This window comes from Plectropomus leopardus, chromosome 1, assembly GCF_026936395.1.
Source record: "Plectropomus leopardus strain MGB_pleo_1.0 chromosome 1, ASM2693639v1, whole genome shotgun sequence".
Classification (NCBI taxonomy): Eukaryota; Metazoa; Chordata; class Actinopteri; order Perciformes; family Serranidae; genus Plectropomus; species Plectropomus leopardus.
This window is the reverse complement of record NC_142176.1, coordinates 1792315-1811130: the sequence shown is the minus strand read 5'-3', so window position 1 is coordinate 1811130 and position 18816 is coordinate 1792315. Positions and strand designations below refer to the sequence as shown.

General features: G+C 38.0%; 1 protein-coding gene and 1 long non-coding RNA gene across 2 annotated transcripts; one reads left to right on the top strand and one right to left on the bottom strand.

The window, feature by feature from the left end:
* Positions 1 to 1289: 1289 nt before the first annotated feature.
* Positions 1290 to 8462, bottom strand: LOC148190328 (uncharacterized). Its single transcript, XR_015776705.1, has 2 exons — positions 2763 to 8462; positions 1290 to 2108 (listed from the first exon to the last, which is right to left on the bottom strand). It is a non-coding gene; the product is annotated as an uncharacterized LOC148190328 (long non-coding RNA).
* A 197-nt stretch (positions 8463 to 8659) lies between these two features.
* On the top strand, positions 8660 to 18620 carry nqo1 (NAD(P)H dehydrogenase, quinone 1). Its single transcript, XM_088078129.1, has 6 exons — positions 8660 to 8834; positions 12305 to 12472; positions 13386 to 13516; positions 14775 to 14888; positions 16064 to 16165; positions 17964 to 18620. Exons 1-6 carry the CDS (start codon positions 8831 to 8833, stop codon positions 18528 to 18530), a joined length of 1086 nt encoding a protein of 361 aa, XP_087934255.1. The 5' UTR covers positions 8660 to 8830; the 3' UTR covers positions 18531 to 18620.
* The last annotated feature ends 196 nt before the right edge of the window (positions 18621 to 18816 follow it).

Genomic DNA, 18816 nt, shown 5'->3' with positions numbered 1-18816 from the left:
GCCAGACTGTGAGTCAGAAAGTGCAGTCCGGCCTAATAGTTAACATTCCTCTCTTATTTTAGCGGCACAATGCTCTTCACTCCTCAGATACTGTGGGAGAGCGGGACATCACCACTTCTCAAAATAACAACTCCAGTGTGTAATGGACACTCCTTTAGTCTCTTAGCACATCTGGTTCCCTCAGAGTCTCTGGGGTTTTTTAAAGGGTTTTTGGTAAAATGCCCGAAATAAGGTCTGTGGTTAACACTGACTAAACATATTCAGATATTTTGTTCTGCAACATAAAATACATCCACTCAAACCTTAATTTTAAACCTTAAACTTAAATTTTTGAACTTTTAAGGTTTTACTCGTCTTAAAAAAGGCGGTTCCTAACACGTGGCTCAATGTGACTACAGTGTAAACCCACGTGTCCGCCTTCACAGCCTTACAGGGTCACACTCGAACTTCTACATTTATCTGTTTATAATACTTTTTGATCGTGTTTTAACGTGTTTTTACAGTGTTTGCAGTGGTGACGTTTAATACGTGCGACCGCGATGTAGTTCGTGTATAGCCTAACAGCTTTTGGCTTCAGACAATTTAATTTACTTCAAAACACACAAAAATTGTGTTCATCTGTGAAGATTATCATGCTGAACAAAGCCTAAAGCCAAAGTCTAATTAACTTATGTTTCTTACAGAGCTTGATTTTGGTGATTCACAAATATTCGATTCACAAATCCTGCAGGGCTTTTGAGCAGGGACCCGGTGCCATGCTTACTTCCTGGCTGGTCTATAAAAATGCGTCATCCATTCACCACTGGGTCCGCAGCTGCTGAAAGGATAATGGACTTACGCATTTTAGGACTCATTTCACCACTCTGTCATGTCCTGAAGTCTATTTAAGCCCACAGTAACTTCCCCAGTGGCAGCATTTTAGGCGAGCAGTCCGCCTCTGTGCCTCTAGTTTGTGTGATGTTGGCCCACATGTATTTCTTATATGGAAATTCAATATATGTAAATATATTTTGTGTATTTCACTGGGGTTCACATCCTGTTTGGGACGAGTCTCCAGTAAGAGTAACGTATATTCAACATGTACTGTATGAGCTGTAGTGTTTGAGCACACGTCAGCTCACCAGGAGATGGAGCCAGAAGGGGAGCAGCAGCCCTGCGGGAACCATACACTGCATATAAACATATATCTTTATGTACGGAGCATATATAAAAACTTGACTGTATATAAAGATATGTCAACTAAAACTCATCTTCAATGCGCTCAACGTGGACTTAAAGTCTCTCCAAGAGGAATTTGATTTGATTTTTATTTATTTCAAACATGTAAAAAGGAAATAAAGAAAATATTGTACAAAAACAGAACAACAAAAAACAAATACAGTAATAATTATCAACAATGAAAAACCCAAAGCAAAAGAAATGGCCAAATACAAAATGACTCGATTTATATATGTGAAAAGGAGCAAGAAGAAGTGAACACTTATTCAGTCCCACCCCCTCCCCATAAGTCACTGAGTTTTGATTAACTAGCGTCCTTATTCATTTAAACCTATAGGCTACTATAAGTAATTAAATATATACATACACCCACATACTAAAATCAAATTTCTACATTTTTTCAGAATTATTTACAGAAAGAAAGATAAAGATAAAGCAGGCAAAGAATAACCAAAGGCAAGAGTATGGACCCACAGCAGGCCCTCGCTCTCAAATACCAAACAACACAGGGATTTCCATTACAGCTTTGCACAAAAATGTAGCGATGATTTCAAAATTAAGAAAAAAAGCACAATATTTAGATGACTGGTAATGCCGGGTGATGTTCTTCGACTGACATGACTTTTCTGGAGACAACATCCCAGTAACCATGGTGATGAATGCTCAAAACATTAGCAGCCACCGCACTGGCAGTCATTGTTTCTAATCAAAGGTCACGTAGGCGTGTTACGGAGCCATGATGGAAAGGTCCCTTATACGTAGGAGCAGACTCATGTGAGGGATTTCTGGGAGCTGATGCAATAACAGCTCCTGCAGCTCCTGCTGCCTCATGAGGGAGCCAGTTCTTCCTGACGAGCACACAGACACAGCATCATGTGACCTAGAAAAGACTAACAAGGGTTTCAGTTGCAGTTTGGACAAATATGGCTTTTTAAAAATTGCCTAAAATACCACCTTGTGCGAGTGCAGAAACATTTTTGCAATAAAAAAAACATTTTTTATTTATTTATTTTTTTAAATTTAAGTGTTTCCATCACTATAGGCTTATTTTATATTCGTAATTTCAATCTGCACAACTTGAGGGTTAATGGAAACCTGCCCACTGTCGTCCTCACAGTGTGACTTGTGTGTCCCTGATAGGAAAACAGAGGTGCCTTGGCATTAAATTGAACCTTAGAACTGTTTTAGTCGATCATATTTTTTTATTCTATTTTTCTCTTTCTTTTTTATTATTTTATTTTCAACATTTCTATCTATCATAAGTTGTTCTATTATCCTTTTATTTACCTTGTTAGCATTGTATTTATTTAACTTAATAATGTTTTATATATATATATACATATATAATGGTATATCATGCCTCTGGTGTTTCCTCATGTCCTGGTTTTAATAAGTACTCTTATTTTAGTGCTTTAATTACTTTTTTTTTTTTTTACCCATTAGCCTGTTAATTTATGTGATAGATAGATATATATGCCACAGACAGGTAATTAACCCATAAACCAGAAAAAAAAATCAGTTTTTGCATCATTTCAATTTCCCACCTTTTTGGAAATTAAAGGCACACTTTTGTTAAAAATCCAACATTGGTGTGGATTGGTCAGTCGCCTCAAGTTGCTGTTATGTCTCCCCAGAAAACAAAACCTGAAGGACACGGTTTGGGAAACTAACAAAAAAAGAGGGTGAAAGGACGAACAAATGAAAGAACTGGTCCTAAAAAAAGAAGGTGGGGGGACAAAACGAACGGCCCAAAGAAGAATCAGACTTCAACACAGACTCAGCTTGAGTTCCACTCAAAACTAAAAATACAGAAAAAACTACTGAAGGTGCTGCGTCTGGAGACAAACTACCAACCGAGCAGAGAAAAACCGACCTCCGTATGACGCCTCGGAGACGGCTGATCACCGGCAGCTGAGGAGGGACATCACAGCTGCACCCGATGACTCCTGATTAGCAAAGAAACCTGGGACCTGGATCTCTGACCATAACAGCTGCCACATAGCACACTGGTTTTTATAAATGAAATGAGTTAATATGTACAATTTGTATATTGAACATTCATGCAAATACACACACACACACAAACACACACAGGAAGTTAGTTTTGCACTGGTTCCCATGTCAAAAACCTTCTGGGAATTTTGAATGGGATTACTGCCAAAAAATGAGCTCTTTGCCAAACACGAGTTTATGATACTTACAGGTTTTGTCTGTGATAATCTTCACAGATGAACGGCATTTGTGTGTTTTGAAGCGTAATGAAATCGGCAGACGCAAACAGCTGTTAGACTATAAAACAACGACATCGTGGTCGCACCACTTAAACGTCACCACATAGAAAACACTACAAACACTGTAAAAACACGTTCAAACGCAGTCGAAAATATAATAAACAGATAAATCTACAAGTTGGAGCGAGACTCTGTTAAGCTGTAAAGGCTAAAGTGGGTTTAATGAGTTTCGGTGTCGCTGTGATGACGTTTAACGACAAACACTGTCGTCCCATTCAGCCACTTGTTAACAACCGCCTTTTTTTAAAACCTTAAAAGTTCAAAAATCGGGTTTGTACGGACTCATTGTATGTTTTAGAACAAAAAATGTAAATATATTTAGCTTGTGTTAACCACAGACCTTATTTAAGGCATTTTACCGAAAACCCATCAAAAAAACTCAGATACTTTAAGACGAGGGAACCGTAAGTGCAAAAAGGCTAACGGACTTTGTAGGACTCATGTCTTCACCGCTCTATACAGTGACGTATAGCCAAGAAAAAAAACCTTAACATGACATATCAGTGGTTTGCAGCATATTGTTTTTGCGTTGTTTGTTTTTAATGATAGATGATATCATATGATATCTCCGTCTGTCCCTTGGAAACTTTACATTTAAAAAAAAAATCTTTTGTAGTTTCTTGGTCTTTCCCGTCTGACTACATATTTTTGCTACATTAGAAAACTTCCCGTTATGAAATAAAATCAGCAGCAGACTTTAAATTACGATTTTAGTCATTTACGTTGACAATGTAAGCTAACGCTATTAAGCTAACGACTGATCTTACCTCTCTCATATAAAATGAATATCTAGAGTTATTTATTTAACTGTGTTATTTTACTGATAAGACTGCTGGGAATTTAATTAATATTTGATAAATCAGAGGTTGTAAAAATGTGTAAAGCATCGACTGTATGTGAAGATCTTTATGGCGTAAACTGTGTCATTAAGACGAGTGGAGCATTACCTGTGAAAACATTATGTTTATTCACTTTACATGGAGCTGTAATCAATACAGAATCAGTTAAAGTGTTTGCCGAATGTGTTAGCATCTGTTTAGGAGCAGGAAGAAATCATCATCTTTTAGAAGATGTTTACCGTTAGCTAGCTGGGGCTCCGTCACGTTAGCATAGCAAGGCAAGCTAATGGCTAACGCGTTCGGTTGAAATGTCAACAGCTGATGATTTGAGACAGAAGGCAGAGACAGCAGAGGAGTGATCACCTTATACCATTATATATACAGTATATGTATATATATATATACATACAGTATGTGTGTGTGTATATATATATATACATATATATATATATGTATATATATAACATTTTCTTTCTTTTTTTCTCAGTTTACAGGTATTTTTCTTGGTGATTTTATAGTTTTTTTTAAATGCTATTTTTTTCAATATATAGAGGGAAACGAAAAATGATATATATATTGGGGGTCCTTGAGTCCTTGAGAAGTAATAGAAAAGTTTTGAAATTATGTCCTTGAAAATGTGTGTGAACCCTGGTATATTGTACCGACCTCCCTCGGCTCTCTATGGTCCCAGATGAAGTTTTCTACCGAATGGTGTTTGCTAAACAAAAAGTTTTCTTAGATTATCCAGATTATCAGAAGAATAATCCAATGAGGCTTTGTGTGGCCAACGACAAAAAAGAGAAGTTTTTTTCAAATGGATATAAGACGCTGGGATAATGCTTTTCTTTCGGCCTCTGTCAAAGTCTGCTTGCACATTTCAGTCCAAGATAAAAATGTCAAAAAGGTCTAAAATTATTTATGAGAAACATCACTTGAGTTAAAAGTCTTTTTATACCAAAAAAGCGTCCCACATTAATCCACCGTGCTGAGATTGTTTTTAGGTGAATTATTCCTTAAATTAATTCAGAATTTCCTGGGAGTTTCGGGGCCCTTTGCAGCAGATGTTTTTCCCTGCGATAGGTGACTTGTGCTTGCGAGAAGCAAACGAACAGAGTTTTCACTTTGAATAAGAGCTAATGATGTGGGAGGGAAATAATGAGATCCAGTAACACGGCAGGGTCAGAGTCTCTGCTGCGTGCTCTCAGCGTGTCTCTGGATCAGCAGCCGGGCCGGCGCTGAAAAACAAAACTGTCACAGCCGAGGAGCATGACCTGGAAACAGGCAGGAAGGACGCACACACAGTTTGAGCCCCGAGTGCACCTGTTTTCATCCGTGTGCAGGTGGCGACAGGAAACAATCAGGTCAAAGTCATGTGACAATTAAACAAGACTACAGCGCCTTTTGCTGCTGTCATGTGATGTCGGAAGGTCGTAGCTTCGGAGTTGGGAAGTTGTCCTTCCAACTTGGTTGTGTTTTTTTACGACATACCATATTCGGGTGTTTTTGGCTGTTTTAACTTTATTCTATAATATGCCGTGTCTCAGCACACAATTTTATGTTGTTTTTAGCAGTTTTTAGCTGTTTTTGGGAAATGTCACTTTTTGACATATGTGCTTTTAGGTTGTGAAGTGGGAACAGCATGGAGCTACAAAGAAGACGGGTTAATGTTAAGAGCGCCAGAATAAGATGTTCTTCTTCTGCTCATATTATTCAAGTCAACACGAGTGTTTCTCCCCAACAGCCCCCCATGTGGCGGACCCTCGGTGTGAACGCAGAAATGGTGTCAAAGTTGCCGTACGCGATAACCTCTGAGACCGAAAGCACGATGACCCTCTGAAACATTTGTCCTCGGGCAGGTAGTCAGAGCCGGTCTCTCCTCTCACGCACGGCAGGTGACAGAAAGTGTTCAGGTGACATTCCTGTTGCATTCCAGCCCGTCGAGTCTGAGAGGCGTCGAGCTGCAGGCGTGTACGAGCTGCAGGCGTGTACGAGCTGCAGGCGTGTCCGATCCGCCGCAGGATAACTGACGACGAGCACGTCAACTGGGACATTTTCTACTTTGCTTCAGAGTCAGACTTTTTACTGCAGCTTAGATCAAGTCAAACTTCTGAAATTCAAGCCTTGAAACATGATCGAGCAACGGTGTCAAACCGCTGACCTCTGTCCCCTCCAACAGAAACCTGGACTGACTGTTACCACGGAAACACTGGTCAGCAGCACATCACGTAGGTGCAAGGCTATCAAAAAACTTTCATGAGGAAAAAGCACAATCTTATTCAAAAAGCAAGTTTATTCAACACAACAGTTCGATCCTGCTTGGATCTTTGTCAGGCCTAAATCAGGTGAAAATCATAGAATAAAGTCGTAATATTATGAGAAAAAACTCACAATATTACGGGAATAGAGTTGTTATTTTATGATAAAAAAAAAAGTCATAATTTTATGTGAAAGGGGATATTGCGTTACAGAAATAAGCGGCCTCCTCGGTAAACACTGTCCCCAATATCATGCTGTGCCGAACACAGACCAACGGATTTTCCTTTTTAAATGGGAAAACCTAAATCGGGAAACAAGCTGTTTCCATACTAGCTTTTAGAAATAGAAGGCTGCCTGTGCTCTTGTCTGATTTATAATTAGCTTGCAAAAGGCATAATTCTGCGATATAATATTGCCTTTTTTGGAAAAAATTTAATTCTCATAATATTGCGACTTTTTTCTTATAAGATTATGACTTTTTTTCTTGTAAAATTACGACTTTTTTTCTTGTGAAACTACAACTTAATTGTAACAATATTACAACACATTTCTCATACTTGATTCTCAAAAAAACATTGTTTTTTTGCTCAGTGTGGCTCTGAAACTAAGATTTGTAGTACTGTAGTTAATGTTTTTGGTTATAAAGGAGCATATATTTTGTTTCATGGGCATTTAATGCAGGTTTATTAATGCAGCTTGCAGAGCATTGATGGAAAGTTGCAGGTAATCATCATCGACTTGGACACTGGATCATTTTTGGGAACAGCCCGATGTTGATTTCCAAGACCTCAGCTAGAACTGAGAGTTAATATATCTGTGCCCGTGATTTTTGGGTCAGATAAATCTCCGCCCTTCAGTAATAAAAAATGTAAAAACTCATGAAATGTCACTTTGAACATCTGTGATCTACGATGTCAACTGGTGTGAGGAAGATCATGTGAGACAATCAAAAGCTCCGGAGCAGATATTAAAATCTGTTCCCAGTACTAACCAAGCTGGATTCTACGACTGAGGATTTTTTTTTGGTTTTTTTGAGACTTCAGGAATAAAGTTGGAATATTATGAGAGAAAGTCATAATATTGAGAGCATAAAGACATAGTTTTATGTGAAAATAGTCGTAAATTTATAAAAGTAAAGTCATAATTTTCTGAAAGTAAAGTCCTAATTTTAGGTGGTCCCAATTTTACGGGAAAGGGGATTTTATATCATGGAAACAATCACATTGTCAGCAAACTATAAAGCATCTCCTATCCCCCTCCTCGTCAAAATACTACTTTATTCTTGTGTTGTTACTACTTTTTTTTCTCATAAAATTACAACGTTATTCTTGCAAAATTACTCCTTTTTTTTTCCTCCTAAAATTACGACTTCTCCTCGCAAAATTACAACTTTTTCTCTTAATATAACAGATTTATTCTTGTAAAATTAGGACTTTTTTTCCCCTCTAACTTTATTTTTATAGTATAAGTTTATACTTCAAAATGACTTTATTCTCGAAATCTAACATTTTTTTCTTTACATGGCCCTAGTCCCCTGTCGTAGTTATTACTCACTTTTTGGTGTTATTGAATATATTTCTGTGTGGCGTCTTTGCTTCAAATGATTTCTCCCATTTTATGAACGTATTAGACTGATAATCTCCTGTGTAAAGTGTGTGAGAGGTTTTCTCACCTCGTCCACCAGCTTTTGTCACCGAGTCAGCCACCAAAATCTGCTTCTTAGAAACTGGTGACAGGTGACATCAAACACGGGGACTTGACCCAACAGCTCCGGCTCCTCTGAAGCGACGCCTTCCTCCGCTTTGCTTCTAACGAGGTGAAATTAAGTCGGATTAAAGAGTTTATTAAGCCACATGACCCCGACGGATAATCCCTTGAAAGTGACCCAAACATTCTTTTCCAGGCCAAATGAAACCAATCTTATCACCAGACACACACACACACACACACACACACACACACACACACGCAAGCACACACACACACACACACACACACACACACACACACACACACACACACACATACACACCCCTTTCAAAACACTCCACTAAACCGGTCCTGCAGTGTGACAGCAGACGTTTTTTTTTCCTCTCCTTGTGTTTCAGACACGTTCAGCTCCATCTGATATCGAACCATGTTTCTCACGCACAGAAAGCCGCAGGGTCTATAAGAGCCGCCGGGGACCAGGTCTTACAGCGCAGACGGATCCAGCAGACACCCAGCATGGGTAAGACCCTTTTACTGTTTCACTTCCTGTTAATCTGTGAGACTCTCAGCTCCCTCTGGACAAACACAACTCTGGAAACAAACTGAGCTCGTGCTTTAAAAGTTCACATATTTGGTAAAGAAATGGCACAAATGTAGATTTCATGGAGTTCCTCTATTGTTTTTTTAAGTTACACCCTCAGGACTGTAAAAACTACTCACACCACCGGTTTGATCGCTAGTGTGAGGGCAATTAACCCTTTGAAACCTGGACAAATTGGTTTGTGTTTGTGGAAAAATTAATCAGAAAGAAAACTGGCAACTTAACAAGACATGGCCTAAAAACTGTAAAAACTGGCAAAACATTATTAAACAAACGACAAGAAGAAAATAAGCATACACACACAAACACACAAAAAGCAAAATAAAAAGCATAAAATAAGTACAAACAGGTACAATAGTAACACTAGTATGAAAACTGTCTCAAATATAAAATATTTTAATACTAATAATGTTTCTGATAATTCTTAGGACCATGCAGAGACATTTTTCAAACAAAATGCCAACACTGAATCTTAAAACAAACCGCATCATACTTTTAATCGGCAATTTTTTTGAATTAATATGATGGGATTTTCAAAGTGTTATAATGTGACTTGAGCTGTGATCTAAGTGTTAAAAACATGAACTGGAGAAAAAGTAGTAAATTTACATCTGAGATGGAGAGTTTAAAAATAAAGTAGCAGAGAGGAGAAAGTATATATGTGTTAATATTGTATTTAAATGGTATGTAGGTGGTATTAAATGGTATTAAATCAGCGCGTGCCAAGCTGCAGACCACTTTAGACAATTTTTCCAGACCAAAAAACAACAAAACTGTTGTTTTTAGTGTCAATCCTGCAATACCAGCAGCTTTTTAGACACCAAATGTGGCTGTTTATTACGAACCCGTCACTCCCGTCACTGTTTTTCCCACAAGGACACAAAAAGTTTTTGTTTGTTTTTACTGAGACGTCGCTGCGTCTCTCGTGCAGGGAGTGTGCCCCCCAAAAAACAGGCATTTCAAGCCAGAAAGTGATCTTTTCATGACTACAACCACGTGTTTCTTTGCTTAAACCACGTTGACTATACATAACAATAATAATAAAAACATATAACAACCTGCAAATGTATTCATGGTTTGCAGAAATGTGCAGTGCTGACATTTTTTTCTGGATGGATCAATATACGAGATTTTTAGAAAAAGAGTCACATAAACCTGCAAAACAGTGTCTGTAACAATGTGCAAGTAAAATGTTTTGTTTTTTTAAGGGGTCAGTTTTATTAAAATATACTAAACAACATTAGAGGTCACCAGTGGACTATAAAAATTAATTTACTGATGCTTTATTGAAAAAGTAGAATCCACTGATAACAACAAAACGTTTGGGCTGCCAGACGGTCAAACATTTCTTTGGCTTCTTGACCTCTCCTGGCACATTTTTCTCTTGTTCTGGATTTTATGTTGTTTTTAATTGTGCTCAAATAACTAAAACTATAAACGTTAAAGTGATAAAGGTCTGATAAACACGTATATGCTGAGAGGAGCTGAACACGTCTAAGAAACGATCAATTCTCCAGTTTCAAAAGTCTTCATTAAACAAAAAGTACACAAAGTCTGCGGCTGTAAATGTTGATAACGTGCGTACTGAGCATGTACACAGAGACAATAAAAAACCTTCAACTTTCAATAGTTATTAAATCAGTGTAGCTGTAATCTGAAGGAGAAACATAAAGAGTTTTTATTACAAAAGGTTTATGATTAATCAGCGAATGATTCACTAACACCTCATAAAGCTCACTGACACTTTTAGAAGATGAACGTGCAGAAACAAAACGCCTTAAAAAAACATCTGGAAAATCTGTTAATACTTTTCTACAAGAGGCAACAAACAGTGTCTGTTGTTGTCTCTGGATCAGCTCCCAGTCAGCTGACGTTACCGTAATGAAATCAGCGCTGTGATCTTTAAGAGAGAAAAGCTGCTAGAACAAAAGAGCCTCTGCAGCTGAATATCAGATGACCTCTGAGGAGCCGAATAACGCGTCTGACCGGGCGACTCGCTGACATCAGCTCAACATTTTAATTGTTATTAACTATTGTGACATTAAAGCAGAGAGTCATTCTGTGAAGTCATTCTGTCAGATACTTTATGTATGATGTTACACCAGAGATACACGCCTGTCTGTAACTGACAGAAGGTCAGGGGTCACTCGACACGCAAACTTCAACTCTGTTTGTCTCATTTTAGTCTCTCTTCTTCTTCCTGTTGTGATAACTGTGTGTGTGTGTTGATGCATGTGTCCTAAATGTAGTCCAGATTGTGTATTTGAGTGTAATCAGTGAATTTGCAGCTCAGCTCCTACAATAAGTCTAAAATACACTGTGGAAACTAAATAGTTACATTCAGACTGTTCAGGTCCAAAAATGCTCCATTGAAACCCATTCAAACTGACATTTTTGATCCCACAGCCATCAGAGCAGAAAAACAGGACTTGTATTATTTCTGGGTGTCATTCTGGGCTTTTGACTCTGAATTTGTCATTTTGACTATTTTCCACCTGATGAGGTCATTTTGACCATATTTGGCATATGGAGGAAATACATGCTATTTCCACTAGGTGACCTGTCACAGTCAATGTAGCTGCTGATCACTGACATATCCCAGACTGTCAGCAGCTACACTCACACACTGACATATCCCAGACTGTCAGCAGCTACACTCACACACTGACATATCCCAGACTGTCAGCAGCTACAATAATCTACTAAAGTATGAAGTATATTGAGAATCTAAATCTAAAAACATAGTGGCATCATGACACAAAAAGGGCATTTAGAGGGTTAAAATTCTGAAATAAAAATAAAAATTGATATTTATGATTAAAACAGATTGTTGGATAAAATAATAAATTCATCTGAAGTTGAAAATCATATTAATTTGTAATATTTTTTATAGTCTGATTCAGAAAAGCACATCTTTTGTGCCGTGCGGTATGAGTGTGAGAATCTGACACTGCACAAAAAATAATAATGTATAAAAATGCTTCTACAAATTACTGACATATCCCAGAATGTGATCGTCACAAAAATAATATCCACATCACGTTTAGTATATTGAATTTATTTTTTATATGTTTTTTTTCGCAGAGAGAGATGAGTGTGTGTTATACTGAAGCGTTCCCTAGAAAATAGAAAAAGGACCTAGTAAATAGAAAAAACAAGCGAAAAATATAAAAATAAAATTAAAAAATAATTTCAAAAAATTAAGATAAAATCAGTAAAAGGTCCTTTCTGCTGACGTGACTGTAGACTCATGTTTAAAGGTCAATAAATATGAAATTTGTACTTCTTAACGCGTTATAAAGCTCTTTTTTTTAGAAAATTGTGCATAAAAAGTGCTTTTTCCATTGTAACTGTGTGTGTGTGTGTGTGTGTGTGTGTGTGTGTCACAGCTCAGAAGACGGCCCTGATCGTGTACGCCCACCAGAGTCCGGGTTCGTTTAATGCGGCGGTTTGTGACGTGACGATGGAGGAGCTGACGGCGCAGGGCTACAGGGTCCTCATGTCTGACCTGTACGCCATGAACTTCAGAGCCAACGCCACCCAGGACGACATCATCGGTGACCTCACTGCCTCCGACTCTTTTAGCCATCAGTTAGGGCCGTGGTAACGAAGAACATGTTAGATTACAAGAATAAAGTCATAATTTCGTGAATCAAGTCTTAATATAATAAGAAAAGAGGCTTAATATTATGAGAATGAAGTCCTTTCTTTCTGAGAAAAAAAATCATAATTTTACAGGAAAAAAAGTCATAATATTCTGAGACTAAAGTCATAACTTTACATGAAAAAAGTCTGAATTTTATGAGAAAAAGGCATCATTTTTTAAGTAGAATTTAAGCAGAAAGGGGATATTATGTGATGAAAATAAACATTGAAACAGGTGAGAGCAGCAGGTTTCTGCGCTTTTGTTCTCCACTGTTTCAGTGTCTGCTGGCAATGTGTTTATTTCTGTAATATAATATCCCCTTTCTCATAAAAATCTGACTTTATTCTTGTAAAACTACGACTTTTTTCCTTGTAAGAGTAAGACTTTGTTCTTGTAATATCACGGCTTCATTCTCATGAAATCATGACTTTTTTTCCTCATAAAATTGCAACTTTACTGTCATGAAATTTTGACTTTTGTCTTGCAAAATTACAACTTTTTTTCGTAATATTATTATTTGTTATTCTCATAAATTACGACTGTTTTTCTCAGAAAACTATGACTTTAATCTTGTAATATTATACATTTTTTTTAATCATAATATTACAACTTTATTTTCAAAGTCTCAAACTTTTTTTTTTTTCCGCAACGTTTCCCTAAAACTCGTCGTTCTTCTGGATGTTTGGGCTCCAACTGTTGAATTTTTCCAAACTTAAAGTGTGAAGCTGGTGATTTTCTGTAGTTTTATTGTTAACATTGTTAACACGTGTGTGTGTGTGTGTGTGTGTGTGTGTGTGTGTGTGTGTGTGTGTGTGTGTGTTCAGGTGAACTGAAGAATCCGGAGCTTTTCCAGTACGGCGAGGAGACCATGCACGCCTGGTTGGAGGGCTGTCTCAGCGCCGACATCGTGCACGAGCAGCGTAAAGTGGAGGAGGCGGAGCTCGTCATCTTCCAGGTCAGAGGTCACTCACATCGATAGTCCCCCCGCTGGGTTCGTGCGTTAAAACTTTGAGCCAAAGTGACAGGTTGGTCGTTACCCAGAAATCTGCTGAGCTGCAGGCCACTGACTGTTTAACCCTTTTTATCCCTTCAAACGTCACTTACACGAGAGTAGATTTGGAAAATTATTTTTAAAGAAGCCAGGGAGAATAAAAACAAACAAACAAACAAACAAACAAACAAAACAATATAATGAACACATACATATTTAAAATTGTTTCACTGAATTAATAGAATTTTTTAAAGCACATTTTCAGGTTGTTTCCTTTTTTATGTTTGTTTTAATGTTGGTTTTTTAACTTTATTTTCTCTTTTTTTCTAATTTTCAGGTAATTTTCTTGTACTATTTATTTATCCCCTAATTATTGAGTTATTTCTTTGCTTAGGTATCAAAGGGTTAAAACCAACACAGTTAGTATTTGTACATTTATAGCTGTGTTTGTATTGACTAAACTGGGTACTTAGGAACAATTAGCAGATTTCATACAACAGGGCAATTCGAAGTGCTTTACAGAGCAATTAAATAAAAGCATAATAAAAGATTCACAATAAAAGAGAAAAGAGATACGATATACAAGGTAAAATCAAGTACTACATGTTTAAAACCAAAATATGATGTTTTCCAAACCTTAACCAAGTGCTGTTTTTTTGCCTAAAACTGAAAACATAAAGAAACAACGTTTTAACGCATCAGCAGCTCCGCGGTTTGCAGAGACGTACGATTTATTTACGACGTATTTTAGCACTTCGGCTGCTTCTTCCGTTTTTGTTAAAAACGCATCATTGAGTCAAACTTTTGTTTCTTCATCACCACGAAAAAAAACACCCTCTGTAGTTTATTTCACACACCATCCTGCTGACACTAATATTCACCAGAGCACCAAATATGGATTAATCCGCCGCTGAAAATAGTCCCCAACAAAGTCACGATGTCCTCCTGTTTGTTAAAATAACAGTTATAAAAAGCCATTAAATTATGATATTTAACACACCTGCAAGCATACACATAAACAAAAGTAACACATATTGTACAGATTATTATTATTATTATTATTGTTATTATTGTTATTATTGTTATTATTATTATTATTATTATTATTATTGTTGTTGTTGTTGTTGTTGTTACAAAGACATAAAGCTAAATATTGTTATCGTTATTATTGTTACAAAGACATAAAGCTAAATACGAGTGTGACGTGTTGTTTTTTGGGCAGTTTCCTCTGTACTGGTTCAGCGTGCCGGCCATCATGAAGGGCTGGATGGACCGAGTCCTCACACAAGGATTCGCTTTCTCCCTGCAGAAGATGTACAACTACGGCGTGTTTAAGGTCAGTGTCTGCGGCTGGAAGAAAACAGCTCTTTAACCCTTTAACACCTGGATCCACTTCTCTCTTTTCTTAATGCAGCGTTCCTTTCACAATGGTTTGTTTGTAGCTGGGCGGGATTTTATCAAAAATGTATAATTATCCTAAATATATATTGAAAATTATATTACAGATAAAAGAAAATAATACTATTTTTATAGCACTTTCTTGAGGTCATTTTATTTTTTTTAAAATCCTTGTTTTTTTCTTGTTTTAAATGTTTTTTTCTTATATTCAGGTAATTTTCTTCTTCTTCTTTCTAATGTCTCACTTATTTTGAGCCATGTCTTTTTTTAAAAGCTTTTAATCTTATATTTGACCTGCATGATTCATACAAGGGCTCTCAGCACCACAACAAGTGTTTTTTTGTTTGTAGTACATTTATAGTTTTTATTATTTTCAAAGATGTGACATACAGTAGACACAGTGTGGGCAGGAAACATTTCCGAAAACAAAGCGTTACCTAACCCTGCTCAGGAACGACCCCTTCAAAGGATAATGCATCGATATTATATTATATTATTTTATATCATATTTACAAAGCGAACAACATAAAAAGCCAGCAGCGTAAATTAAGTCATGTCTTATTAAGATGCTCGTCACCCTCTTTCCACGTTTCTGAAATGCGAATCTGCTCAGGCTTTAAAGGGTTAACCAGCAGAGGAAGAATGAAAGAGACCCTCATGTTTAAAATAGAAATAAAAACCTCAAGTGATGTTTTGTTTTGAAATAAGTACTTAATTACATTTTTGTTACATAAATATATATAAAAAATTAAAAATGACCTATCTCTCTGTGTGTCTCAGAAAAAAATCATAAATTAAAACAAACACATTTATTATTTTCAGTATATGCAGTAAACAAACATTTAAGGACTGGTTTATGGGTTATCACCCTGGTTCTTCCCTCATCCTTCATTTGTTGCCTGCAAACAAATATTCACAGTGGATTATGAAGTATTTTAGTGATTTATTTCATTGAGCAGGATAATAACTGTGTATTTTTATTGTGAAGCACTTTGAGCGGCATCCTGTGTATCACAAGTGCTGTATAATAAAGTTTATTATTGTTATTGTTGTTGTTATTATTATGTATTTGTTTATTTATTTTGTTTTATTTATTTATTGTTTATCTCAAAGGATAAGAAAGCGATGTTGTCTTTCACCACCGGAGCAATACAGACGATGTTCCAGCCCGACGGGATCAATGGAGACATCAACATCACCCTGTGGCCTCTGCAGGTCAGACACACACACACCTACACACACACACACACACACACACACACACACACACACACACACACACACACACACACACACACACACACACACCCACATACACACACACACACACACACACACACACACACACACACACACACACACACACACACACACACACACACACACACACACACACACACACACACACACACACACACACACACACACACACACACACACACACACACACACACACACACACACACACACACACACACACACACACACACACACACACACACACACACACACACACACACACACACACACACACACACACACACACACACACACACACACACCCACACACACACACACACACACACACACACACACACACACACACACACACACACACACACACACACACACACACACACACACACACACACACACACACACACACACACACACACACACACCTACACACACACACACACACACACACACACACACACACACACACACACACACACACACACACACACACACACACACACACACACACACACACACACACACACACACACACACACACACACACACACACACACACACACACACACACACACACACACACACACACACACACACACACACACACACACACACACACACACACACACACACACACACACACACACACACACACACACACACACACACACACACACACACACACACACATGCTGCTTTCCTGGTTTAACACCATATAAGACCCTGAATAAAAAACGTATGCCGTAAACATCACGTGTTTACAGCGTTGATGCTTTGACAAATAAAGTCAAATAACCATCGAATCATGTGCAGCACTGGTCCTCACACTGGGACCATATGACAGCTCCCTCCAGTGGTACACTGAGAAATCTCTCAAATTATTTCATTTTAATTCAATAAATATACGTTTTAATCCTTTGAAACCTGGAGCCACATCGTATTTCTTTTGCTGCTTTCAGCAACTTTCGCAAATTGTTGCAAAATTATTGGGAAAGACTTGAGGGGAAAAAATCCATGAGCAGCTTTATTTTGTTTTTTGGTCATGATACCAACATGTTTTTAGATGAAAAAAATTCCTACTTGCTGAGTAAATGTTTATTTTTATTTATTTATTTTGATTATCCCAGTCTGGGATATGTCAGTGTGTGAGTGTAGCTGCTGACAGTCTGGGATATGTCAGTGTGTGAGTGTAGCTGCTGACAGTCTGGGATATGTCAGTGTGTGAGTGTAGCTGCTGACAGTCTGGGATATGTCAGTGATCAGCAGCTACATTGACTGTGACAGGTCACCTAGTGGAAATAGCATGTATTTCCTCCAGATGCCAAATATGGTCAAAATGACCTCATCAGGTGGAAAATAGTCAAAATGACAAATTCAGAGTCAAAAGCCCAGAATGACACCCAGAAATAATACAAGTCCTGTTTTTCTGCTCTGATGGCTGTGGGATCAAAAATGTCAGTTTGAATGGGTTTCAATGGAGCATTTTTGGACCTGAACAGTCTGAATGTAACTATTTAGTTTCCACAGTGTATTTTAGACTTATTGTAGGAGCTGAGCTGCAAATTCACTGATTACACTCAAATACACAATCTGGACTACATTTAGGACACATGCATCAACACACACACAAAATTATCTGATGAACCAAACAGTCTTTGCTGGTTAGAGAGACTAATATTTTCTGAGTCGGTGCAAAAAGTTTAAAAATATTCATGTTGTTGGACGCCTGTTGACTCGTCTCTCTTTTCCTCTCCAGAACGGCACTCTGCACTTCTGTGGATTTCAAGTTCTTGCTCCTCAGATATTCTGGAGTCCGGCTCACTGTCCCCCCGCCGTACGAACCGCCATGCTGGAAGGTTGGCGAGCCCGACTTAAAGGACTGCTGTCAGAGAAGCCTTTGACCTTTGCCCCCTGCGAGCTCTTTGACCTCAGCTTCCAGGGCGGCTTCAGGCTGTGGCCCAAAGTCAGGGAGGAGCGAGAGTCGCAGCCGTACGGCATCACCACCGGACACCACCTGGGGAAACCGCTGCCGCCAGATAACCAGATCACAGCTCCGCCCAACGATGATCCACACACATATGCCCCGCCCACCGATGATCCACACACAGGTGCCCCGCCCACCAATGATCCACACACAGGTGCCCCGCCCACCGATGATCCACACACAGGTGCCCCGCCCACCGATGATCCACACACAGATGCCCCGCCCACCGATGATCCACACACAGATGCTCCGCCCACTGACGATCCACACACAGATGCTCCGCCCACAGATGCTCCGCCCATTTATCAATGTAGCACCAGACCGGCCTGCAAACAGTAGAATTTCTCTGTTCTTATGTTAAATAGCATTTTATAGATTTTATAAATGCTTTATGTTTACTGAAGCTGAAATAAAACATATTAAATTACACTGACTTTAAATTATTTCGATATTATTGTTATTAATAATAATTATTGTTATAATTGTTATTATTATTATTATTATATGACAATAAGACTAATACAACGATCTGTAACAGATGCACAAGTGTAAAGATAAATAAATAAAATCAGTCAGATGATTCGGAAAAGAAACCATGAAATTTTTCTAAGGCTTGACACTTAAT